General features: G+C 38.5%; 1 protein-coding gene and 1 long non-coding RNA gene across 2 annotated transcripts in view; one reads left to right on the forward strand and one right to left on the reverse strand.

Annotated features, from left to right (window-relative positions):
- Window positions 1-24,407, forward strand: part of LOC118168589 — a 202,658-nt gene that overhangs the window by 80,344 nt on the left and 97,907 nt on the right. The window lies entirely within an intron of this gene.
- The window catches only part of SLC17A6 (solute carrier family 17 member 6), a 33,750-nt gene continuing 27,500 nt past the window's right edge, over window positions 18,158-24,407 (reverse strand). The window contains exons 9-12 of the mRNA XM_035329090.1: window positions 22,989-23,121; window positions 22,198-22,308; window positions 20,642-20,769; window positions 18,158-20,282 (exon numbers count right to left, since the gene is read on the reverse strand). Of these exons, the coding sequence (XP_035184981.1) occupies window positions 19,950-20,282; window positions 20,642-20,769; window positions 22,198-22,308; window positions 22,989-23,121 (705 nt within the window). The 3' untranslated portion in view covers window positions 18,158-19,949. The remainder of the gene's footprint in view (window positions 20,283-20,641; window positions 20,770-22,197; window positions 22,309-22,988; window positions 23,122-24,407) is intronic.

Consider the following 24,407-nt stretch of genomic DNA (forward strand, 5'->3'; position numbering starts at 1 on the left):
TGCTCATCACGCACACTGGCTTAAATCCAGACACTACTTTTCATTTATGTGGCCACAAACAGTCAAAAGCAGGGTGTCTAATAGGCCACTTACGTAATACAGGTTCCACTTAGAGCAAAAAATAAAGTTTTTTAAGCTTTTATGGTGACAGAATGTCATCACTATTGCTCTTCACTAGGTGGTGTGGGATAAGTGCAGCCAATAGCACTAGATCCACATGGGATGCACAAATGCAGTGTATGGCATGTAACTGACTGCATAAGTGTAGTACCTTTTTTAATATTGTAATAATTTTGTGCTTTAAAATACATTCAAAATTTTTAGTAGACCTTAAGAGGTTTAAGATGGGGATTTCAAAGATGAATTGAAACATCAGATACTGATCTTGAGGTAAATTTAGTTAATTTGTCTGAGGAGCCAATGTTTGGGGCATTAAAAGGCAGCCACTGGATCACCAGGAGAAATCCACCAGATTAATTTGATTTTCAGTACTTTCAAATTTGTGACAAATCCTGGTGACAGACAGGCAATCACTTCCCTTTTTTTTTGTGCTGAATCGTTTCCATCTTGTTGGTAAGGGAAAAGAGGCCAGGTGTTTGTAGCAACATGTCTTTAGTGTGCCTGGCCCAATGTGCAGAAAGATTCTGTGAAAAATCAGTGTGGCAGGTTGTAAGAGATGTTAGTAAGTGATGTGAAATTGGAAAAGAAGGATTTTTGTTTGTCTTATTGTGCAGAGAAGAGCAGCAAGGCTGCCTAATGGGCTTTGTGTTGTGAGCCACATAAAAACTCGGTGGTTGCATCAGAGGAACAGGGAAAGTGATGGGATAGGTACAGTATCTCCTCTTTTTTCTAACCCACATATGTAAGTAAGCATCTTTTTATGAAGTGTTTTTATATTTCTTCCATTCTTTCATGTCCTTCCCTAGTCACACACTAGGCATTGCTTTAGATCAACCTAAATGAGAACTTTAGTGAAGAGTTTTCTGCTGAGAGATTGCTTTGCAGTTAAAGACAAGCTGCTTCAAAACCAAAAAAAAAAAAAAAAAAAAAAGCTCTTTGTTCTCAGATTCTCAGATGCAGAAGCTAAGCCAAGGTCAAGGTCACACTTCAAACCTTCAAACGTGGTTTTTTTTTTTTTTTTTTTTTTTTTTTTTTTTTTTTTTTTTCTGTTTGAGCGAATTCTTCAGGCATTGTGTTTAGGTCATGACCAAAAGGGACTAGAACCCATGCTTGTCAATGAAAATGGTTACTTCCATTTTTGAAGAAGCCCCAGAATTTCAAAATCAGATTCACTCTGTTGTTTACGCGTGACTGTATGAGTTTACTGAATGCAGACAGACACCTTCTTAGCCTATCTAACAAGTGCTTTCAGGGCCTTGTTACAGAGGAAGCAATCAGTTATTGTTGTTACGGCTAGTCACATAGTATATGTGGTACTGCTTGCATTGTACAAGAAATTAATACAGCTTCTGTTTCAGAGCTTTAAAATCTGATCAATTATTTGTGCCCACTGAGCTAGTTACAAGCGAGTGTGTTTTCACTGTCACAGTTGCCTAGCTGGGGAGGTCTACAGACGATCTTTTCTGTACTACTGTTGTCAAACCTGATCTAATTTAAAACATACTCAAGAAGGAAGTTTGTCTAAAAGATATCAGTTGTAATCTCTCTGCATTTGCACATGCTTCCTTAAGAAGATGCTCTATATTTCTACAGCAGCCTAAGATTACCATGTGATGTGGGAATTACCATGGTAACTACCTGTGTGCATCTTTCTGAGCAGCACAACGAGAGGGTAAGAAAAGCTGCACAAGGTGTTGGCAAGGCAAGTTGCAGCTCCCCTTGCTTTGCGTAGCTCCATCACTCCCTGTGATAAAGGCATTGTCAGTGCCTTAGATAGAATGCTTATATGGTAGACATTAGATCTAAAGGAGGCATATTTTATTAACTAATTGGCTGTACTTCTTACATATTTGTGATTTGTGGCACAGAGAAATATACTTGCTGACACTTAGGAGTGAGAAAGAAGAGAGCTATTCTGCTCATTTATCTCAGTGATAAACTATTGGGCATTCTGTATTCATCTGTAAAGTTTGTGCAGAAATGGGACGCATTTCTCAAGTAAAGGAATTCACAGAATAATATTCCTTGAGAAAAATCATAAGCAGCGTTTAAACTTCTTCAGAGATATGAATGAAGAAAATGCAGTAAAATGTCATTTCCTCTCCTAGGATTACCGTGCTTGCTCATGCATTTTTCTTTGCAGTGTTGCATATCAAGAGGTGTGGAGCCTGAAGTGCAGTTGTTGTTTATTAGCAGATCATAGTCGTATTTAGAAATGTTTATGCCCCAGTAATATTCCTCCAACATTTACAATATTTCTAGTGTCTTTCTCTAGAGATCCTATGTGTGAGTGGAGCTTAGGCCAGCAGCAGCAGGATGTGGCATGTAATCTCATTCACTGGCAATTGCTCTGATTCTTCAAGGAACATTTTTTATTCATTCACTGCATGTCAGCAAAGCCAAGCAGCTCAAACAGGTTTATTGGAGTGCCCAGTAATATTTTATTTCTAGTAATTCATCACTTAAAGGAGAACGATATAATTTTTATAAGAGGAAAAACACGCCTGTACCCTTGATGGCAGCCTCCAAAAGGAGACAGAGCAATATTTTTCCCCATCAAATTATTTAGATCTCAGTGTGATGGCTGAGTTCTCAGTTCCGTGGGATGCTGAATGTCTTCAGTGTCCACAGCCTGATGTTACCGAAGACCTGTTTATGCAAGTGAGTGAAGGATCATTAGGTGACATTCCCAGCCATTCAGCCACAATGTTCAGACTCTGATGAGTCAGTGCTCTGCTGGGATCAAGAATGATATTGTGTTTAATTAATCCAAGTCTAATCCAATTAATACAGTTATGCATGTAGGTTTGTTTTTTTCTTTTTCACCAGAAAGGTAGCTGCTGACTTCAATGGTACATTAGAGCTGGAAACTTGGTGCTGTGCCTAACTCTGCTGGTAGCCTACTGGCCAAGTGCATCCTGGTCCTTTCAGTTTGCCACACTTGGATTTTCCTACCTGTAAGAGCGCATAATGCCTTCCTTTCTCTGTGAAGATCTCTTTGAGATCACTCAGGTAGCACTTAAACAATCAGGAGCTTTGTTATCCTCTTCACAAACCAAAATATTAGTTTGCTTGTAGAGCATCCACACCTTTCTCCTTTGCTGGCTGCTCCTTTCTCACCATCCTGGGCCCAGACGAGTGAGTTGGCCATTCTGCGTGGCCACAGAAGTGAGACAGCATGATGAAATGCTGGACCAACACCTCTGCTGGACTGTCAGCCGGGCGTACTCCAAGCCCTGTCTCCACAGGGTGTGCCAAGCAATGGCCACTTCACATACCAGCACAATCTCTGTAATGGGACAGATCCCCAAGGAACAGTGACTTGTGCTTCTGTTAGTGTTTTGTATCAGGATAATCACGATGCAACTTGAACGAGACAAATGATAATAAGAAAATTTAAATGGCCCAGGCTCCAGCCCATTAAGTTGCCATACCTTAACCTACAACAGTTGCCTCGGTGTAAATTCCAACTTGGCAGAGGGCAACAAAAAGGTAAAGAAATAAATATTAAATCTCTCCCTACTTTAAACGGAGAGTTCTGACTTAAAATTAAAATAGCTCTTGCTTCTAGTCTTTCTCCTTGTCAACATCACAGTCTTCCTGCCAGCTGCCAGATTTAAAACCCCCACAAGGCTACATTAGTTCCCAGCACAGAGACATGGGCTGGCGTCACTCCTTATATAAGATCACAATTAACTGATTTTTTTCTTGAGTTAGTTCCAGTGATTAAATTAGTTACATCGACAGTGCCTGCTGTATACCCTAACCAGCTCCACTCACGTCTCTATTACTTACCAGAATATATTTCTTTTCCCAAACTTGAATTGCGTTTTACTTAGAGCAAAAGATATTATTATTAATCTACTAATGGTTATCTTCTCCTCCTGCTCATGTCGCCTTTCATGTAACTTTTGAAAGCTGCCAAGTATGACACTGAATCAGCAGGGTTCACGGCACAATGGGAAGTTTTTGAGCATCAAGTTACATATGGTATGTGCTTTAAGGAGAAAAAGGGACTTAAGTGTCTTTGACGTTTTTTACCCATCATTCATTGACCATTCTCAGGTTCATGCTTCTCTGGATGGAAAAGATTTATCGAATATCAATATAAAATATTGCAAAAATGTATGCAAAAGCACATTAAAAAGATGCTGTTTATGTTGCAAATTATGTAGGACTTCAAATATTTGAAAAAGGAAAATTTTAAATATCTTTAGAGCTCTTCCTGAAATTCTCCATCTGCACATCATGTGTGCAGAATAAGTGCAAAATTTATCATGTGCTCCTTGAAGACTGGTATCATGCATGTACACAAAGATAGACAAATGGACATTTCAGAAGCAGCTATAACTCTTGTGTGTCCTAGATGTCAGTGCTTAGTTAAGATGTTCTTTTAAGAATCATTTTGTACATATTTACTCAGTATCAAGCAACTTGAAAAGGAAGAAGTGAAGCTGATTTCTATCATGAAAGGTTTTATCAGGCCACTCATCCTATCGTGTCACTGATGTGTGGGCCCTCAGGCAGGACGTAGGTGCCACTAGAAATTCCACAGTAGCCCAAGTTGTCTGTCGCCACCCTGAAAGGCACTCGGCCTGGCCAAAGCAGTGCTCAGCTCTCTTCTTCTCTTAGCAAAGGAGCTGAGGGTGTTCTGCTAGGCCAGGTGAGACTTGGGCTGCCTCCAGGTGTGCTGCATCAGAGGATGACACAATAGAAATGTTTCTTACTGATCTCATAGCATATCCTATTTCCCAGTCTTTTTAGCTGCTGCCAGCAGTTTCCACATGTTCTTTGTACAATTGCTGATGTTGCTGAGACTGCAGAGTGTATCCATTCGTCGGCTGTCCATGTAGAGAAATGAGTTGGCTGATTTTTACTGTTCGCTGGCAGTATTTGTTCCTGAATAGCAAGCCTTACAACAAAAACAGGAAGATTTGGTAATGGTGCATGCTTTGGGTAAATGTGAGGATAATTTACCTACAAAAGAAAACAAAAACAAAAACAAACTGATCTAAGGGTTTTCCTCTGCATGTAATTAACACACTGCCCAGTTAAAATACAGAATATTCATAAAGCTTTCTTGATTCCTAAATGCTATTTTGGATCTATTATGTGTATAATGACTATGTAATCTATATTTTTACATATGTTTTGTTTTAAAGATCACCCAATCAAAACTAACAAGGTGATGTAAATGCAGCAGCATAGCTACATGGTGAGGCTCTGAGGGGTATGTTTTGGAGACACATCTTGGGCTAACAGCCCTCTACCTCTCCCCGTCTCCTCTGCATGCTGCCCTCTGTTCTGCCTCCACTGGAGCAAGGTTCATATTCCACACCACAGAGCAGCTGTCAGAGAGGTCCCATTATCGTGATTTTATTCCTAAAAAGGCCACTTGCCATAAAACATGCCAAGTAGTCTGGAATTCTCATGTGGAGAGAGTGATGAGTAGCAGACACATGGATTTAAGTCACATTCCTTTTGCGAGGAATCCTTCGCTCTCCCTCACTGCTCCAGTGACTAACCCCTTCCCGTCCACCTGCCGAATTTGTCAGCAGAGCATATGACCGGGGAGGGGGAGGATGCCACGAATGCACACTTATTTTTGGTGATGCATAGCAAAAATCAGGTTGCCATGGATTTGCGAGATCCTTTATGCCAGAGTTCTGACAGTAGCATTTTGAAACAGAGAAAAGGCAAAAAGGTTTGGTTTAATAAGCTTTTTAGATATAGGGAGAAGTGTGCTTGTGAGAGAATGCAAGAGAATGCAAGTAAAATTCAAGACATTTGCCATACCTGGTGTTGAACTGTGTAGAACTTTTAGTTGAAGCATTATTTCTCTTCACAACTATCAGTCTATCTGAAAGTGTTCCTGAAAGGAATTCAGTTGTCATGTCAAACTCCTGTCTGTATTGTAAATGATACTGGATCTAACCGACTCAAAGAGGGAGTGGCCCAGCAGTGCCCAGGGATCAGAGCTGAATGGTACAAGACCCAGATCCCTATCTCAGCTCTAGGACTTGCTAAAAGTAGGAGTAGCTAGAAATACAGAACAATGCTTAGAGAGTTTGACCTTTGGCACATCGCGTTGCCAGCTCTTTTGTGCTATGTTGTGCAATATAATAACCACACCGCTTTTTTATCTACTCAAAACATGTAGCTAATGGCAGGTTTTTCTCTTTCAAAATAGCAGTTTAGAAAAACAGATAATAAAAACTAAAACATAGTGAGGCAACTGAAAAATACCAGATATGGATAGATGACATAATTCCTGCCGCCAGCATTTCATTCTTTATGTAAAAAAAGGACAACATCCTCAAAGTGTATATTTTACCACTAGATTGGCAGCTTTGAGACAGACAAATGTTTTCATATTGCCAGTTACTGTTTATTTTATATTCAGTATTTTGCTCAGTATTTGGATGCCAAACTGTTCTTTGTCAGCTGCACAGTATGTACAATTTCTCCCCTTTACTGAGAACCATTCATAATTCATTGCCTGGATTTGACTAACTATATTCCTTATGAATTTACAAATAAGTGAAATTTCTTATACTCTAGTGGCTCCTTGTGGAGTTGCCTTTTTTAGACTGAATGCCTGCACATGTTTCACTGGTTGCTGTATGGTTTTTTTTTCTACGTTTGTTTTTTGCAAATCTGCATGCAATTTTTGATTCTTAAGTAAATAGCAATGAAAAATAAACCAGGTATCTGAAGACATGATTCCTTTGTAGTGGAGTTCAGAGTTTCATTGTATTCATTTTCAATTTCGAACTGATTTGTTTCTTGGAATTTTGCCTGATTTTTTTCTGTGCGTGTTAACTCATACAAAAATGCACATACTGAATTCCTCCAAAATTTAAATGGCAGATTGGTGGGACACATCCTTATCCTTCTCAAACTGGCCTGAGTCATCTGAAGACAGGAGAGCTCCGCTACCAAAGTCGAATGACTGTCTCTTTGCAAGCATTTCGCTTTCTTACTATACATAGCCAATCCACTTCTGTCCATTTCTGCAGTACGTGTGAAAAAAAATAAAAAAATAAGTTTCACACAGCAAGAAGCAAACCTTCCAGAAACTGATAATTATGTGGAAAATTAAAAGGAAAAGCACTGCTTTCAGCTCTCGAGTGGCATTTATGGTTATCATATTTGTCCACTGAAATTTAGCAAAAGAGGCACCACCTCATTGCACTCAAATGCACAAATGTTTATCAGCTTGCACTGAGATGGAGTCATCCAGCTCCAGCCAGTGGAGAAGTCCCCATGAGAAAGGTTCTTTGGCTGATGCAGTCTGTTACGGCTGCTCTTACAGCCACATGAAAGGTTTGAATATGGATAGATGAGATCTTTGCTATGCAAATGAAAGTGCCTTTGCTCTCATCCCACTAAGCTATCTTAAATACATAGATGCAGCCAATATCTGGGTAGTGAAACTGTGAATCCCAGAAATGCTACTGAAGGAGTGAGCTATTTTCTGTGGTGACCGTGAAAATGCCGATAATTTAAGGGAGAACTAAGAAAAAAAGAAGCAGAGACAACAGCAATATGTCATGGATTTAAATTACTTGTCCTTTTGAATTTTCTGACTCCAGCATTTTGGTTACTTTCTTTCTTTTCCCTGTGACTGGTGAAGAGGCTTGTACAATAGCCACTCGTGCCAAATTTCTCTTCAGTACTACAAAGGGTATTCAGGATCAGTAAATAGTGCCTATTTTAGAACCAGAAGGTCTGTCTCTTCTCTTCTTTGCTTTCTCACCAAGATTGATTGATTTGGTTTGGCAAAGAATATTGGGAAGGGAGGCAGAATGGGAGTTGGAGCCAGGAGAGATCTGGAGGCCGGGCTGGGAAAGGACAGCAGATGAGGAGGACAAACCTAGGGGCTGGAGAGGGGACAAGAAATCGAGATTATACAAAGGGGCCAGGAACTGCAGCTTGCAGGTCTGGACTGGTGGACAACAAGGAAAGGAATAGAGGCAAGGGACTGCACATAAGACCATAATCTCATAAGATCAACCAACTCATTACACAGGAAACAGTTTCCATGGATGAAGAAAAATGACTTGCTTAAGTTGAAAAATGTGTGGTGACTGAGTCAGAGGACTGTGAGCAAAAGAGGATGATGTTTTATTCAAGACTTGAATGCCATCCCAATAAACTGATTTCTTTTTTTTTTCTTATTCCAAAAATCCTAGATTGTTGCTAAACAGGTTATTAAACAAAACAAACAAAACTTCTCCTAGATATTCAATAACTGTATTATTGAGGAGGAGACTGTATGATGATGCAGTCTGATCAGCTGGCATCTGAGCACTTTAAGTGCAGCTGATATAGGAGACTATGTTATAAACCTAGATAATTTTATTTATTGCCAGTTGTTCTGCAAAATCAGGATGAAAATGTCTCAAATCAGTACCCTAAAATAGTTACCATTTGCATTTTTTGACTTAGTTCTTCACCTAAGTATGCAGTTAATGCCCTCTTATTCCATGTGTGCTGAAGAAATGTAAATCAACATGTGAAGCACTAGGACGTTGTAGCAATGACTATTAGTGGAGAGTAAATAAGGAAATTAATCATTCTGTCTTCACATCAGGATTTAAATGGGGTGATAGCATTGAACAAGGAAGATAAAACAACGTACCCAATAGCTACTCCTTAGTGTGTTATTCATTTGTGTGCTGAGTGACACAGGGGTCTTGTAGAAAAATGCGTTAGTTATCATGCATTGCTTCAGAATAGATGTGGAAAGGAGATGATTTGGGTTGTACATGCAAATTTAATTCTAATGCCTCCTAACAGTGAACGCTTGTCTTCACAATCTTAAATCTGTACACACACACATAGATAAATATAGGCACATAGACATGCAGGGTAGCAACCCAAATTTGTAGTGAGTGTCTGTTGCCCACGCTGGGGGTGATGTCTGAGTATCATTCGGAAGGGACAGAAGATGGGAGGAATTGCAAGGAGTGTTTCTTCTTCTGTCTGTAGCCTTAAACCTGCTATTAAGCCTCAAGAGAAAACAGAGAGATGATTTTCTGATTTTCTGTTCTTTAAGGTATAATAAATCTAATAATACTTATTAGTGCGGCAATTGTAAACTGCTAATGCAAAAGTCATAACGTGAATTTAATTAGCATTAATAGTTTTAAAAATAATGAAGATGAATGAATTAGAACTGTTATTTCATGCAGACTTCTTCATTTCTCCCAATTAACACATATATTACACCACTTTTTTGTGCCATGTCACAATGTAGGATCAGCTAAAAACATTGACTAGAAAGACAACACAGAGAGCAGCGTGCTTTTGCTAACCTGGCGCTGTGGCACCATTATGGGCTACTCAAAACCTGAGATCAAACCCTAATAGTCAAGCGTGACGTGAAATTTGTGCTGGCAGCAGGGGCAAACAGGCCCCTTATTTGAAGGTGCCTCGGCCCCAAGCTGTTGTTTGAAGCTGCTGCCCCCAAAGCCAGAGAAGGGATCCCCACAGCAGCAGCACCCCGAGCCCAGCCCCAGTGCAGGGGCAGTTTCCCATGGAGTTTTGCATTTGTCTGGGCTCAGAGAGGGGAGGGAGAAGAAAGAAAAAGGAGGCAGGCGTTGTCAGTAAGTAATCCTGTAATAAATGACCGTTTTATAAAGTGGCAGTTTTTAATTTTTGCTCTCTTTTCTTTGGTAATAATTTTATCTGCTGCAAATCGAGTATTTGCATGTAGCAAAATTTACCACAAGTCTTGCTTTCTGTCATGGTTGGTACCGACAATCTCTGTTGTTTCTACATGTATATGTGGAGAACAGTGTTCACAAAATGAAATGTGCATTTGCAAATGGCTTGTTAGGCATATAACGTTGATTTGTTTTCATAAATTCAATTAATCACAAGAACAACAGAGGACAAATTAAATTTGTTTTTATTTTTATTGCATACAAGATAAAGAGTACTGCAGAGATGAACTGTAAACTTGTTCTAATTAGTGCCCCAAAACAGATCAATAATTCATCTATATATATATTCCTGTACTTTGCTAGTAATCACAAATTAAATTAATGGCCACACACAACAAATGAAAAGACTGACTCCAGCATTTTTCCCTGGGAGATCAACACCATTTCATACAGACGACACAGGGTCTCAGTGGGTCCTACTCTGTTAATTCAGGCAACAGAAACAAAATCATGCTTAATGGGATGTCAGGTTTCAAGCTACTCCATGAACACGTTTTGTCCATATAAGCTGCCATTTGCACATCAAAAAAGGTTTTAAAAGAAACTTTAATTCCTAATAAAAATTGCCTAGACTTTTTTATTTTGGGAGTGGTTGAGATTTCCCAGCAGTGTTTCAATACCTAACGTTTCTATGCCTTGTTGTTAAGAGACTTTCAAACATCATCAAACCAATTTTGCTAATTGATTTTATTGTCTTTGCTGATGTCTGCATGTTTTGATGGTGACCTTTAAATCCCCATCATTCAGTTGGAAGATCCTTTTCTGTCTCATTGTTTCTCACACTTTCATTTTCCTTTTTTTTCTTCGCCTTTTTGATTACTTTTATGGGATTCTTCCAGGAGGAATCTCATGAATTTGTGATTTCATTGCAGAAAGAGAAAGCCAATGTTGCTTGAATCGAAAGGCACAAGAAAGGAGATAGTAATCCCATAAAGAATGATTAAGTCACACTACCAATATGTTTGCGTGAATCAACTTACATATGATTAATTACTTCATTTTTATAACAGAATTGAAAGTGATAGATTGATGAGATTAAAGGAATCAATAACAACAACAACAACAAAAAGAAAATAAGCATTTCCAAGTGGTGCCTCCAGGTTCACCTGTTAATCAGATGTTTTTTTGATGAGTTAATGTCTTTAGGTCATGTTTCATTTATTATTTTATATTTAAAATATTTTGTTTTAATCATGTGTGACACCATTGTCACTGGCGACAGAAATTGAGGTGTGTTTTGAGATGTATTGGTTACCTGATACTAGAAGCAGAATGTCAGGAACATCCATTGTCCAGGTGCCTTGCAGCTACAGGTACACTGTGATCGGGGCCCTTCCCTTTCCAAGTTCTACTCCATGTCATAAAGATGTCATTTCTCTGTGCTTCAGATACTCTACCCAGCTCACACTAAGCAAACAGCAGAGATCAGGAGACTGCATAAGATCAATTCAGAGAGTGAAGGATTTGAACATTTGCCTAGGATAGGAGAGGCTTACATTTGACACTGGTTCAACAGCAGCCATTGCCAAGAACTGCTCTAGAGCTGCTCTGCTTTTCTTGTGAAGTCCTATGAAGATAAAACTTTCATTCTGACAGAGAACTAAGAGATGCCAGAAACTTGGATTCTGAGGGAAAGGCACACAGAGTTTTCTCTGTGTTTCAGTTCTTCCATTCTGTTAAACGGGGATATAGGCTGAAATCCAGTGAGAGCAAGCACTGGGGATAACCTCCTGTCTGGAGATGGAGCTTCCAGAGCAGAACGTCAGTGCTCAGTGGGTAGCAGAGTGGACATCTTAGGAAAACTAGTTTCTCTTCCTTGTGCCGAAGTCAGTGTCTTCAAATCCCATTGCCTCTGTAGGGAACCCAACTGGGTTCCAACTGGGTTCCAACTGGGAACCCAACAAATAAACCACTCATGGCCCAGAGGATTTTATTCTAAATAAAACATGGAGTAATTACATTTAGCAATATAAAGAGCTAATGATGGTTGCAATAAAGCTGTCATTATATGAATAAGTTTCTAGGCTAATAAAGATATTCTAAGACATTAAAATACATTAATTAGATTTTTTATTTTTCTTCCCAGTACTTTCCCTTTGTTTTTGTGCTTTATTGATCCTATGGTCAGACATAACTGTATAGGAAAACAAACACAGCAGAGGAAAAAGTTGAGGTTTGTTTGACCTTGTCAGTATTTGATACAATTTTAATTCCACAAAACAATATCTACAAAAAAAGAAAATAGCATTGCCACTTTCCAGGTGAAAACTGAAAGCTGTTCTGTTGTTTGTTACCTTGATGCTTACCTTGAAGAAAATTATCATGCCCTCCTCATAAATGTATTTAGTTCATGGCCATCTATGGCAATTATACACTGTTGACAGGTTAAATTGATTATACAAGACAAACTGTAATTAAATGGCAGCCTTCCAGTTTTAACAATGCTGTCCTTTATTGTTGGAACGCTTTCTTATGTGGTTCATTTTCTCCTTGCAAACATTGTTTTCGCTTTGATTTCCATCCGGTTTTGTCCCTATCGTGACCTTTCTCTTTAATTTGCTGGCCACCCCAAATGCTATAGAAGGGTGGAGAGAAATAAATAAGTAGGGCCATCGTGCATGTATCTGGATTCTGCTAGATGTGCCTTCTTGTATCACGAAGTAGTAGTTTTCAAGATATGAGGACCTTTTGTGTTCCTTTTGATCCTTGGATATCTAACCACCCACTTGCATTTTCTGAACATCAGTTTAAACCAGACACAATCTGTGTGGACCTTACCACATTTTTACAGTGCATATGCTTATATATCCTCATATCATGGAAATGCTGAGTCAAACACTGGAACAGGCTCCTAGAGAGGTAGCTGATGCCCCAGTCCTGTCAGGAGGCATTTGGATAGCGCCCTCAGTAATATGCTTGAACTTCTGTTTAACCCTGAAGTGCTCAGGTAGTTAGAATCGTGGTCTTTCTAGGGTCCTTCCAGCTGAACTCTATTCCATTCCATTCCATTCCATCCTATCCTATTCCAATGTTCAGGAAGCTTGAAAACTCTGGCGGGAAGGTTGCAACCATTTGAATAAGTAAAAGAAATTCCATTCTTCAGGGAAAGCTCTTCTTAATATTTCTTTTTCAACAAAGAACAATTATATAACCTCTGAAAAAGGATGTTAGTTCAAGGACATCCCTGAAATTAGGGAATAATTTTAGGCTATTCATACCTCTAGAAATGTTATGAGCCTTAATTATATCAACTTAAGAAAATACTAAGGACCATGTTCCTGTTATGGGGTAAATAAATAACTTTTTTTTTTCTGCATTTGTGACCTGGAAAATGTAGCAGTGGAGGGTTCAAGGTTCAAGGAAGTTCAAGATAAGCAATACAACACAAACTGTTTCCTCCTAATGCCCCCAACAGTTAGATTGTTGTTCTGAAGTTCCCACAAGCTAACAGACTTGAAAGTCTTCTCAGAGAGAACAAATACAACTAAGCTTCTTATGTATGACTCAATTTCCTGCCACTTGTTGCTTATGTCCTCATTCATGGCAAATTATAGGGGGGCTGAGTGGAGCCTTACCCAGTGCTGTTTGAATTTGCTGAGGATACATTAGGATTTTGATCAGGTCAAAAGAGAACTAAAATCTTTGTGTGTACTTATATATAAATACATATGTACACATATGTACACGCATGTGTATATAAACCTAGAAGAATATTCTAAGGTGGTTCACATCACATTTTAACTGAAGTTTTACAATCACATTTTTTTTTATTGATTGCTGCTATCTTTCTCATATAAAATATTTACTGTTTGAAGTAAATTTCTGTTGCTGATTAGGATTGCTAATGTGATAGGTAATATCTGCATTTTCTGAAAGAAAAGTGGTATAGGAAATAAATTCACATGTATATGAATTATATATTGAGAGTTCACAGTGTCAGAGTCAGAGCAGATGTGAGTGCATTCATACTACTTACTATGAAGTGAGATCTTGCTAAGCCGAAGATAGCTGTACTGCTTGCCCATGTCAAATACTCATCTCATTCGCTATTCTTTGTGCGCAGAACCTGCCACTTGATCTTCAGGGTACAAACAACACCTCATCATCAACTCCTTGTCAGTAGTACAAGGTAGCAGTTACTCTTTGTAATGTCTCAATCGCCAGTTCTGCAAACCACCAGTCTTGGCTGCTGACCCTGGTAGTGCAAAGATCAAGAGCATCATTTGCTTGCATAGATCTGTGAACAGACCCTATGCCCTTGTGCAATGATGCCCAGCCAGAAGTAGTGTAAAGGCACACCAGTTTTGAAAAGCTAGTTTGGTATAAGTAAATGCTGGTCCTCTCTAGCAGTAGGACCGAGGATAGTAATAGCGGCTTCCTGTACGCAGCTTAGGAAGCCTGCAGTGGGTTCGAGGATGATAACTTGATTCAGTCCCCTAAAGACTCACTGCCAAATGAAGCACAGCTCCTCCTGGAAAAGGAACCTAATACCACGAGCATATCCATGATGGGAGAGTACATCTGTGAGAGAGATTTTAAGTAGGAATGCCAAACCCTCTACTTCTGAGGCAGTATGCTGTGGTATCTAACAGGTTACATCTCCTGCCTGACACGTCAGTACATTTGGTGTATTTTAGGAAAATAATGGGATCATTATCCACAATTCTACCTCTTCAGGGACTGGCAAAGGTGCTTAATTAGTGAACTGACCACACACACTTTCCTAAGGTGAGGCTTAGCAGGTCTCCTCAGCATAGGGCTGGCGCAGTGTGGAAAGAGTCCAACAGGGAGCAGGGGAAGCAGGAAGGGAGCTCAGCAGGGCAGTGAGCCAGGTGCTGGCTGTGCCCTCACTGACTAGGGTGCAGTCCCACGGGATCTGAGCAGGGTGGCAGTAACAAGCTGCACTTACAGTCCCAGAGGCAGCAAAGAATGAGTCAGGTCCAGGGTCCCTCTACAGGGCCCTCTCAGCAGCAGCAGGAGAGGGACCAGAGGCAGGACTGGAAACAGAAGCACAGCAGAGATCCAGCTCCTATTGAGGAGACAGACTAGTGACAGGGAAGTCCAGGCCTGAGCTCCTGGGTGCAGTTGAGGGTCCCAGAGGTGTTCGCTGAAGGCAATAAAGGCCTATAAGTACCCTCAAGGTCCTGCCATGTAATAGAAACAATATTAAGACAAAGCAAGGTGGAGCCAGGACATGGTAGTCAGATTCTGAGCCAAGTTTTGATCATACCTGCGATGAAGGTTAGTGTGGACTTACCTGGATATTTAGGACTTCATCTTCAGGTTTTTCTTCTTACTCTTGTCATAAGCAAAAGCTAGGAATTCAGGAAGCTTTTCTATAAGCCTTCCTTTATGTTCCTAGAACACTTTGTTTCCTTTATTTTTTAACTTATCTTTAAATTTCATGTCTGATGTCACTTTTGCCATTCTTAATGTTTCTCTAATTGAAAAATAGAGGCATGCGGTGTCTCTTTCATACTTGCCTTCTACTTAGATTGCATAGGCGTCAGTAGTTGTAAATATGCACCCATATAACACATTTAATTCTTTGCCATGCTTTGGGTTACAGCGTGAAAGTGTTAAGCAAAGCTAGAATAGCAAAATCAGACACTTTAGTTAGATCAAAGGAGATATACATAGATATCCGACTAAAATTAAAACGTCTCATTTTAGTTCTAGGTCCTTTGATTATTTACTCTTAAATCTCCCAGTGCAATGAAAATTATTCAAGCAAAAAATGTAGACAAAATCAAAATAAGAACAAAAGCATCTGTTGTTGAGTAGTTAAGACTTAGACTAGCCTTCAAACTCTTTCACATCTTATCCTAAAAGGAACAAAACATTTTATCTTTCAGAGACAGCAACTAAGACTGTGATGTTATCTTTCGAACAGTACAGCTTTGAACTGTGACATTTATTCTGACTTCCACATTCATTCCTATTCCTAGCTTCATGCTGAAAGAGGACTTCATTCAAATTTGCAGATATTCTTTTGTCGCTGTTATTCAACCTTTACCTTGAGGCTTTCTTTTTCCCCATAGAAAAGTGTTTTTATGAAATTGGGTCCATTGAATTTCATGATCACTTCTGAAAGCAAAGAGCACTTTATGATAGCTTTATCTCTGTGAAAGAGAGTATATGTTAACAGGAGGGATCTGACCAATGTGGATTCAGATATTTAAAATATTGTCACTAGTTAAGTGATAATATCTACTTGAAATGTTTTGAGTACATAAAAGTGAACATTTGAGGTGATGTTCTAATGCATCTAAACTCAGATTTTCTAATGATTTTAATGGAGCCAGGATTCTGCCCTTACTTTAATTACGGTTCTTCGCTTAGAGAAGGTAACTGACTGCTAAATAAAAACGTGAATAAAGATTACTTTGCCTTTTTTTTTTTTTTTTCCCAACATAATGAGTATAGGGTACCAGAGAGCAGAAGAGAACAGAAACAGATGACAGAGTGAGACAAAAAAGTCACTGTGAACCCTAATCCTGCAGCCTGATTGATAAACATGGGTGATTTGACCTAGAAAGAGTTCCAAAAGAGGAACACTGCCTCGTGCAAGTGCAGTACATCTGCAGAGCTAGTCTTTGAACTGGAGTGCAAAAGAGAAGCCTCTGGGCAGACAGGGCACAGATCAGAAGAGGCTTAAAGTTTTTTTTTAGCAATGCTACTCTATAAATAGGAAGTAGTAATAAATAGTAATGGAGACGCATAGGTGTATTTGCTGAGAAGAAATACAGGAGTTAGATGAAGGATCATGCGTACTCAATTCTCCTTTTCCGTACCCAGCTCCAACTGTTGCTCCTTGTCTTCATTTACTCATCCTTTGTGAGAAATAAAATAGTTTCTCAATTTCCCATCTTTCTTTCTCAGTTCTGTTCCTGATGATTGATTCCTGTATTTTTCTGTGAGTGGAAATCTGTGAAGTAAAAACCTTAAAATCTGGCATGCTCCTCGTCCTTTCTTCCCTTTATAGAGGAACTAAAGGAATCAGAGCAGAAGCAGAGAGCTAGGAAGGGAATGTGGAGAATCTTAGAAGAGGTGTAGCATTTAAAATAAATGGAAGAAGAAAAAAACCCTGAGAGAGGATGCGTTTTCAGAAGACAGAAGAGCCAAGTAGCTACACTTCAAGTACACCAACATCACAAATATTTTTCATGAAAATTTGCTAAAAAGGATTGCAAAACACTTCCTGCTATTAATATAAAAAAAATTCTGAGCATTTCAATGAATATTTGCCCTCACCCTCTCAGTTCTATTAGGTAAAGCAGTTGTTGACTTCCCACGGAAGCGTGCATGGCAGAACAGTGCAGGGTGAAGTGCCTGACTAAAGTCTTTCCTTGGGTCAAGGTAATTAAAAGGTGTCAAGCTAATAAGAAGAAAAATTGCCTGTTCTTAATGAAATGAATCTGTTGAGACAATTCCAAAAGATAGAGAGCCTGTAAGATTACACCAAAAATTAAGAGAAATTTATTTTAATTTTGTTAATTAGTTTTCATTTTCTTAGCTGTCTGCTTGGTGCAATAAGCACAAGAGTACTTCTACAGCCCCTGTTTATCCCACTTTGGACTCTTTTGAGATGTTGCCACGACAACATCACAGCAGTCCATCTGAACAATTAGCGGTAACGTTGGGATTACGTGGCCTGCGTCTCGTGACAACTCGCCTACCGGTGCAGAGCACTGGGCCCACCTCTGCTCTAGCTGGTGTTTGCAGCTTTCTGTGCAGGTCAATGCTTCTACATTCTTCTGCTGGGTGCAGGAGAATTACTGAACAGTGAAAATGTCATTAGAAGATTTATTTTTAATGTAGCATTTGTTGAATTTCACTGAGTTCTGTAAGGTGGGCAGAAAGAAACGTTACATTTCAGTTAAGGAGCCTTGTGGGAGGAGGAGAGGAAGCAAACTCCAAATCAGCAGTCCATGTTAGCCCCCCATTTGCTTCAGAGAGCGCTGACCCACATCAGCCCTCCAGCTAACATGGAGCGGTCTGTTTTTTCCCACTCGCATGGCATTGACCGGCTCACTGATCCTCCTGCTCCTTTCTCCTTCATACCTGCTGCAGCCATCCTTAGGGGAGGAGGAACGTGAGCCAGCAGCAGGTGCCTCTCCCACCGTGTATCTGTGCGCAGGTGGAGGAGAGAGCAGGCAGTGCGGGACGCTGGGTATCCAGCATCATGCCTAGCTGAGGTGTAAGGTAGTGTCTCTGTGTTGACAGCAGAATTTGTTCTGCAGTGAATATAATTTTAGTCATCAGTATTAGAGAATATCTAAAAAAATCACAAGGAACTACAATGGTCCTTTTTATATAAAAGGATAAATAGAGCATTTTATTAACACTTTTTGCAGCAACAAAAGTGACACAGTCCACATCTTTTTCATTAAACACAGCAAAAGCTATGATCACATTTTACATCACTTTGAGGCACAAAGCAAAATATTTTTTTCTTAAGGTCAAGGTATGATTTGCATTAAAAAAAAAAAGTAAAAGGAGAAGAAACAATCCTCAAGTTGTATATTGCGGTAGCAGGGTTTCCAATCACTAGCACGATACAATGAACAGACCAAGAATCCAGAATGGATTATTACATACAATAATAATCATTTGATTGAATTAAGAAATGGATCATTGTTGTCATTTTAGAGTATTAAGAAGTGGTCTGGTGCTGCTAACTTCAGTTTGGTTCGGTTTGGTTTAATCCCAACAACCCCAAATATATACAACAAGCTAAATGAAGGTTAATATATAGACTAGAAGATTATGCACTTCATAATGCATTGCACTTATTGCTTGGTACACTAATGTTGCAGTCACCGTTGAGTTATGCTAAAAAGACAAGCGTGATGCTTGTTGGCTTCTTTCAACCCAACACTAGTTATTTGCCACTTTGGTTTGTGAGTTTATATTCAGTGTCCATTATTATTAGGTTTAATTGAAAGACAAATACATTTTTTTTTATTTATTTCAGGGATTTCTAAAATAGCAACATTTTCTATAATTACAGTATCTTCAATAAACTTATATCTATGTATATAACTGTGGCACGATGTGTAAAAATATGAATGCTATTAAGGGAAGAATAAGGGTTAAATTATTCTCTGTTTCTTCTATTGGCTTCAAAATATTCTGCAAAACAAATACATCCTTTTTTATAGGGCTACTTGCTCATAGTAAATTTCTCTTTGGAATTTTCTATAAGACTATATCTTTTTCTAGTTTATATTGTGTTATTTTTCTCTCTCTAAAGACACCAGTACAAAGTTGGAATATACTGCAAAGAAAAGAATAAAGCTTATTTTTGATAAAGGGATTTGACAGTCTGCATGAAAATTCAGACTTAACATTGCATTTTTTTTATTAGTTGATAAATGCAGGGAAGAACATGACAAGGCCTATAATTTCATAAGAATCTGTGCAGATTAGAAATAAGAACTTGTGCCCGAACATTCAGTATAAAACTCCTAAATAATTCCATTATTTATCACAGAGTAGCCTGCAGCATGTAATCACAATAAACATACAATATGCCCTATTTGTTCTGTTAGGCTTGATACAATTATACTTAAAGGAACTGGATCAAGCCCCTGTAAATGCCTAGGACTCAGCCTTTCTCCTTTAGGAAAGCTCTTGTCTTAGACTAAACACACAATTCCTACATTGCACATAGTAAACGTGTATTTAACACAATCTCTTTCAATACAGTGTAACAAATATATAAGTGCATTTTTAATAATCAAGTAATTTTGGCTTTCTAAAAAGAGCATTAGATGTGCCAACTTGGTTGCTTAGTTGTGCTTTAATCCTTAGTTATGAGTTTTAGCTCTTGTATACTGTAAGTATCTAATTGCCACTATAGTTTTGACCAGTAAACCCTTAAAACTCTAATGTTTATCGAACAAATATAACCTAATGAAAGTGATGACATGTCACAACTCATACAGATTGCACTTTAATGGATTTTTTTTTTACAGTAAGACCTTCCTGTTTGATATGTGTTTACATGTTTATACCACATTTTATTTCTGTGTGCAAACAATCACAATGAATTTAATCACAAACACTACAAAATATACCCAATATTTAGGGTTGTTATGAATAATCTCCTTCCTTGTAGTTGTATGAGTCTTGTACTTCCTGTTGTACAAATTCCTCTTTTTTCTCCCAACCATTAGGCCAGCCACCGTTGACCTGGGTTGTAGCACCATAGGACTTGGTGGTACCATAATTTACATAATTCTGAGTAATGTCCCCTGTCTCTTCAGCTAGTTCATCTTCATGAATAAAGCCACATTTCTCTTCACTTGTCTGTTCGGGGTCTGCCCAGGGTTGTTTCTCTCCTGAAGCAAATATGCCATAGAATATAACACCTCCGTAATGAACTAAAGCAGCAATGAGGAAGACATACTGCCACTCTTCGCGTGTCTGTAAAGAAGAAAGTTGCTAAATCAGACCAGTGCCTATGCTTACCCAACTCTTCTGAGCTGGGTAAATTAGGGATTGAGGTTGTGATCGTCAGCAAAACTAAAACCTTTAAGTGTCCAGTTTCCAATTATTTATATCCATCTCCCCCTGAAAATCACTATTCATCAGCCTACAAAAGCACTGACCTTGTGAGCATATAGTGAGTGCAGCATGTTTCAAATTTGCAAATTCCAGGATGCTATCCCCTAGAGGTCCCAGACTGCAATTCAGATATTCTGGCAAGTTGTATTAGGGAAAGGTCTTTTTATTGAAGCTAACAGTATTGAACTGGAAGATTTGAAAACTGTATTGCCACTTACCTTGTTCTTTGTCATTGCTCCAACAATTATAGGGCATACCATTCCAGACAAGGTCCCGACTCCATTAGAAATCCCCATTAATATGCTGGCATACCTTGGGGCAATGTCTAAATGGTTGACATTGAATCCTGCAAAGCAAAAGTCAGCAAATGTTCATACCATAACCAGAGCAATACTTTTGTTCTGAAAAGTAATGCTACCAAATTAAAATTTTAATATGACATATTTGAGCCATTTAATTGCATTTATTTTTGTCTAAAGGCTTTACAATGCTTAAACATCTATTTTTTTCTTTGAAAAAAAAAAATATATTACAGAAGGATACTAAATGTATTTTGTTCCCCAAACTGGAGTTTTTAAAAATATCCCAGTAGTGATTGTTTAGAGAACCCAGAAAGTATTTAGAAAGGGATAAGGTTCATGTTGTCACAGTGTCATTCATGACCTTTTCGTGGTGTAAATAACATTTCTTCTTCTAGCTTGTGCCGCTTTCATTTCCTGTTGCCCACATTTTTCTTTCACACAGACTAGCAGAAGGGAGTTAGTTCCATTCTGTTCTTGAGTGGTAAGATGAGAGGAGAAAAAAAGGAACTATCTATAAATGACTTATGAATTATTCTTATAATATTTGTTTCCTTGCATTTCCAACAGCTTAATTCCCTTCAGACTTATGCAGTAACTATTTAAATTATCTTAGGAAAAACATCTGCTTCTATATGAAGTGTCCAAACTGATTATCCCCAAATAAGCACTTAAGTAAGCGAAAGTGGAAGCCAGATCTTTGGATATCAGAACATAATTAAAAGAGAAAAGGCAGGTGTTTAGATATGGATAGCTGTTAGAAAATACCACACTTGTCAAGTTCTACAAAAAAGTCATGATACCTTGCAGATCTGGTATGTGGTGTTAGGGACAGATTTGGTTAAAGAGAGTTTAGATGTTTGGCACAAAAGAAAAGAGAGTCTGCTTTAGACATAAGGAACCAGCATGGGAGAGGATACTAAGATCACAGCGGGAAAACAAAGGAAGGCCAGCTCACTTGCATTTGGGAAAGACAAAGGCAAAAGGGTGAGACAGCAGCAGTGTAACTGATTTTAACATCAAAAAAAAAAAAAAAAAAAAAAAAAGTGAATAATTGGGCCCCAAAGTAGTAAAAAAAAATACAATACTAGCAAAGCATTTAATAATACACAGTGAAAGAATGGTAAAGATCTATATCTAAACAAAGACATATGTTTAGGTATTGGCATACAATATCAATCCATTTGTGGATTTGTGGTACACATTAAATTTTAAGAAAAACCCATAGTGTACATTAGCACCTCACTGAAAAGGAAGTTTAATTTGCTGCACTGAATATGAAAAAGATTGAGTATTTGAACAAAAATAACCAATATAAAAGATGTGATATTGATCTTACTTTTCTTTGTAATGTTGATAAGTAATATTCGGAATTCTGAGGTTTGTTTTAAATTATTGTTATTGGATAAAAATCAAATGAGATGTTTTATATGTTAAAATAATCTAATTCATTAATAACAGCAGTATAATCTTACCAGATATGGCGAATCCACTAAAGCCTACAGCAAGTACTAAGAATGAAATAGCCACTCCTTTACTGTGAGAATATCCCACCACGAGAAGAAGAGTTGCTTCCATACCAAAACCTTGAGAAATTGTAAAGAAAACCAAGCACCAGATTAAATTCCTCCTCAAATATTGCAGACTTTAGGATATCATAATATTTCAAAGGAAGACAGAGGCAAAACGTTACCCCAGAGTGCAATATAATCAGGCATTTCTTTCCTCCATAGAAGACACATGTTCTTGCTATGTCAGGTAATCCATATTTTATTGTTTGTTTGCTTATCGTTGCTTCCTGCCAGTTTTAAGCTCAAATCAAATAATGTAATTGGGTTAGCACTGAAGGGGGTATACGCTCAACCTCCTTATGAACGTTTAAGTTCTCATCAGAGGCACAATTCACCTCCTGTAAGGTTAACCTCTGAGAAGTCAGATGGGTGATCCCATCTCGTTGTCAGAGGGTGTCCAGGTCAGGAGCTAAGACACTCTAAGAAGCTGCTTGTAAGCAAATTACCCCAAAAGAGCTCATCTGCTCCTTTAACAGTCAAAATGCTTTTTTAAGTATCAAAAATCTCTTTTGAAATTAGACAGAGGAACAAATGTGTTTGTTTTTATTTAGTAACCATGTCTATAACACACAAAAACTGTACAAGGGATTATGTTACATGTGCATAAAACCATGCAGTTTGTTTACTGTTTACAGCATACTGTATGGATATTACATCTGTACAAGAAACTTTTCTAATAAAATAGGAAAGCTTACCTCCGCAGTTCATTATCTTTCTCACAGTAGTGGTTGAAAGAATCTGTTTGCTTCTTAAAAAGTCTGCAATTTGTCCCCCAATGGGAACAATAATTGTCATCACTAAATGCGGCACAGCAGATAGGATACCCACCTAAAAAATAATTGGAAATAGCAGAGTAAAAACTGCAAGAAAATACCAATTTTTCATTTTCAGAAGCACTCAGCAATTAACTAACTGTTTCTCTTCAATTTCAGACAATGTGTTCAAACTAAGAATCTTGACTTGGTTTATTAAGTGAATAAAACTGTTGATCTTACGTTGCCCCTGTATTTTCTAAAGTGCAGTTGGACTTTTTAAGAATCTCCGGTGCCATGACACTTCATGTTATAGATTGTTTTCATAGTTTAGATTTAAACTAATAGCTTCATTTATTTTTTTCCCTAACTTATAGCTCGTCTGCCCTCCCTTTTCTGGAAATTTATGATCAAATATGTCTCGCTGAATTGCTACATTTCTGTTGGTGATGGGTTTGACACAGCAATTGCCCAGCAAATCTAACACGTCCAGACATGCGAGGTCTGCAAAAGATTCCCCGTGGATCACCCTCACACATGCAGTGCCCATTTGCCTTTGATTTCTGAGCAGCCTACAAGCTACAAATTCCACACGAGCACAGGACATGTCTGAGAAACTCTGTATAGAGCAAACGATAATACACTAAATATCCATTGGCAATATACAAAATGCTATGCTTATTAGCAAATTAAGACATAATTAAGGCTGTGATAACTGTCCCAAGCTGTAAGAATATTTTTCAAGACCAAGCAGTGCATAGCTTGAGCTGCCACCTGCTACCTCCTGTCAACAGAACTGCCTTGCAGATGGTTTGCTTCTGGAGGCGTGACATTTTGTTCTACTAGTGAATTCTGATTACTCTCTATATCTGGAAATGTGCTTTCGCCCAGGGCTTTTGCGTATTTCCTTTCTGAACAGTGTGTCAGTCAGGCCCGATGGCTGACTTGAGTTACGTCAGCGTGCAGAGCAGACAGACTTCACGAGAACACGGAGAGTACAACTGGTCTTCGCTTTCCCACTGAAGTGGTGAAATAGCGTATTTCAGTGCACTTTACATATGTGGTGACTGTGTGGTGGTAGCTAGCTTCATGTTAATAGGTGTTTCCCCCAGTAAGCCAAATAATAACTACAAGGCAACTGTGGTATTGCAATTAACTGCAGGGGGGTGTTCCTGAGTAAATGATAACTGTTCATTTATCAGCATCCATGTCCACAGCAGATGGAAAGATGAAAATTGGCTTTGCTGCCGTTGTTTACAAAACTCCACATTTCTTTGAATACACTCAAAAATCTTCTGGAACAAAATGACCAGATTAATTCTATAGCATGTGGCCATTCATACTACATGCATAACAGATAAC

This window comes from Oxyura jamaicensis, chromosome 5, assembly GCF_011077185.1.
Source record: "Oxyura jamaicensis isolate SHBP4307 breed ruddy duck chromosome 5, BPBGC_Ojam_1.0, whole genome shotgun sequence".
NCBI classification, from domain to species: domain Eukaryota; kingdom Metazoa; phylum Chordata; class Aves; order Anseriformes; family Anatidae; genus Oxyura; species Oxyura jamaicensis.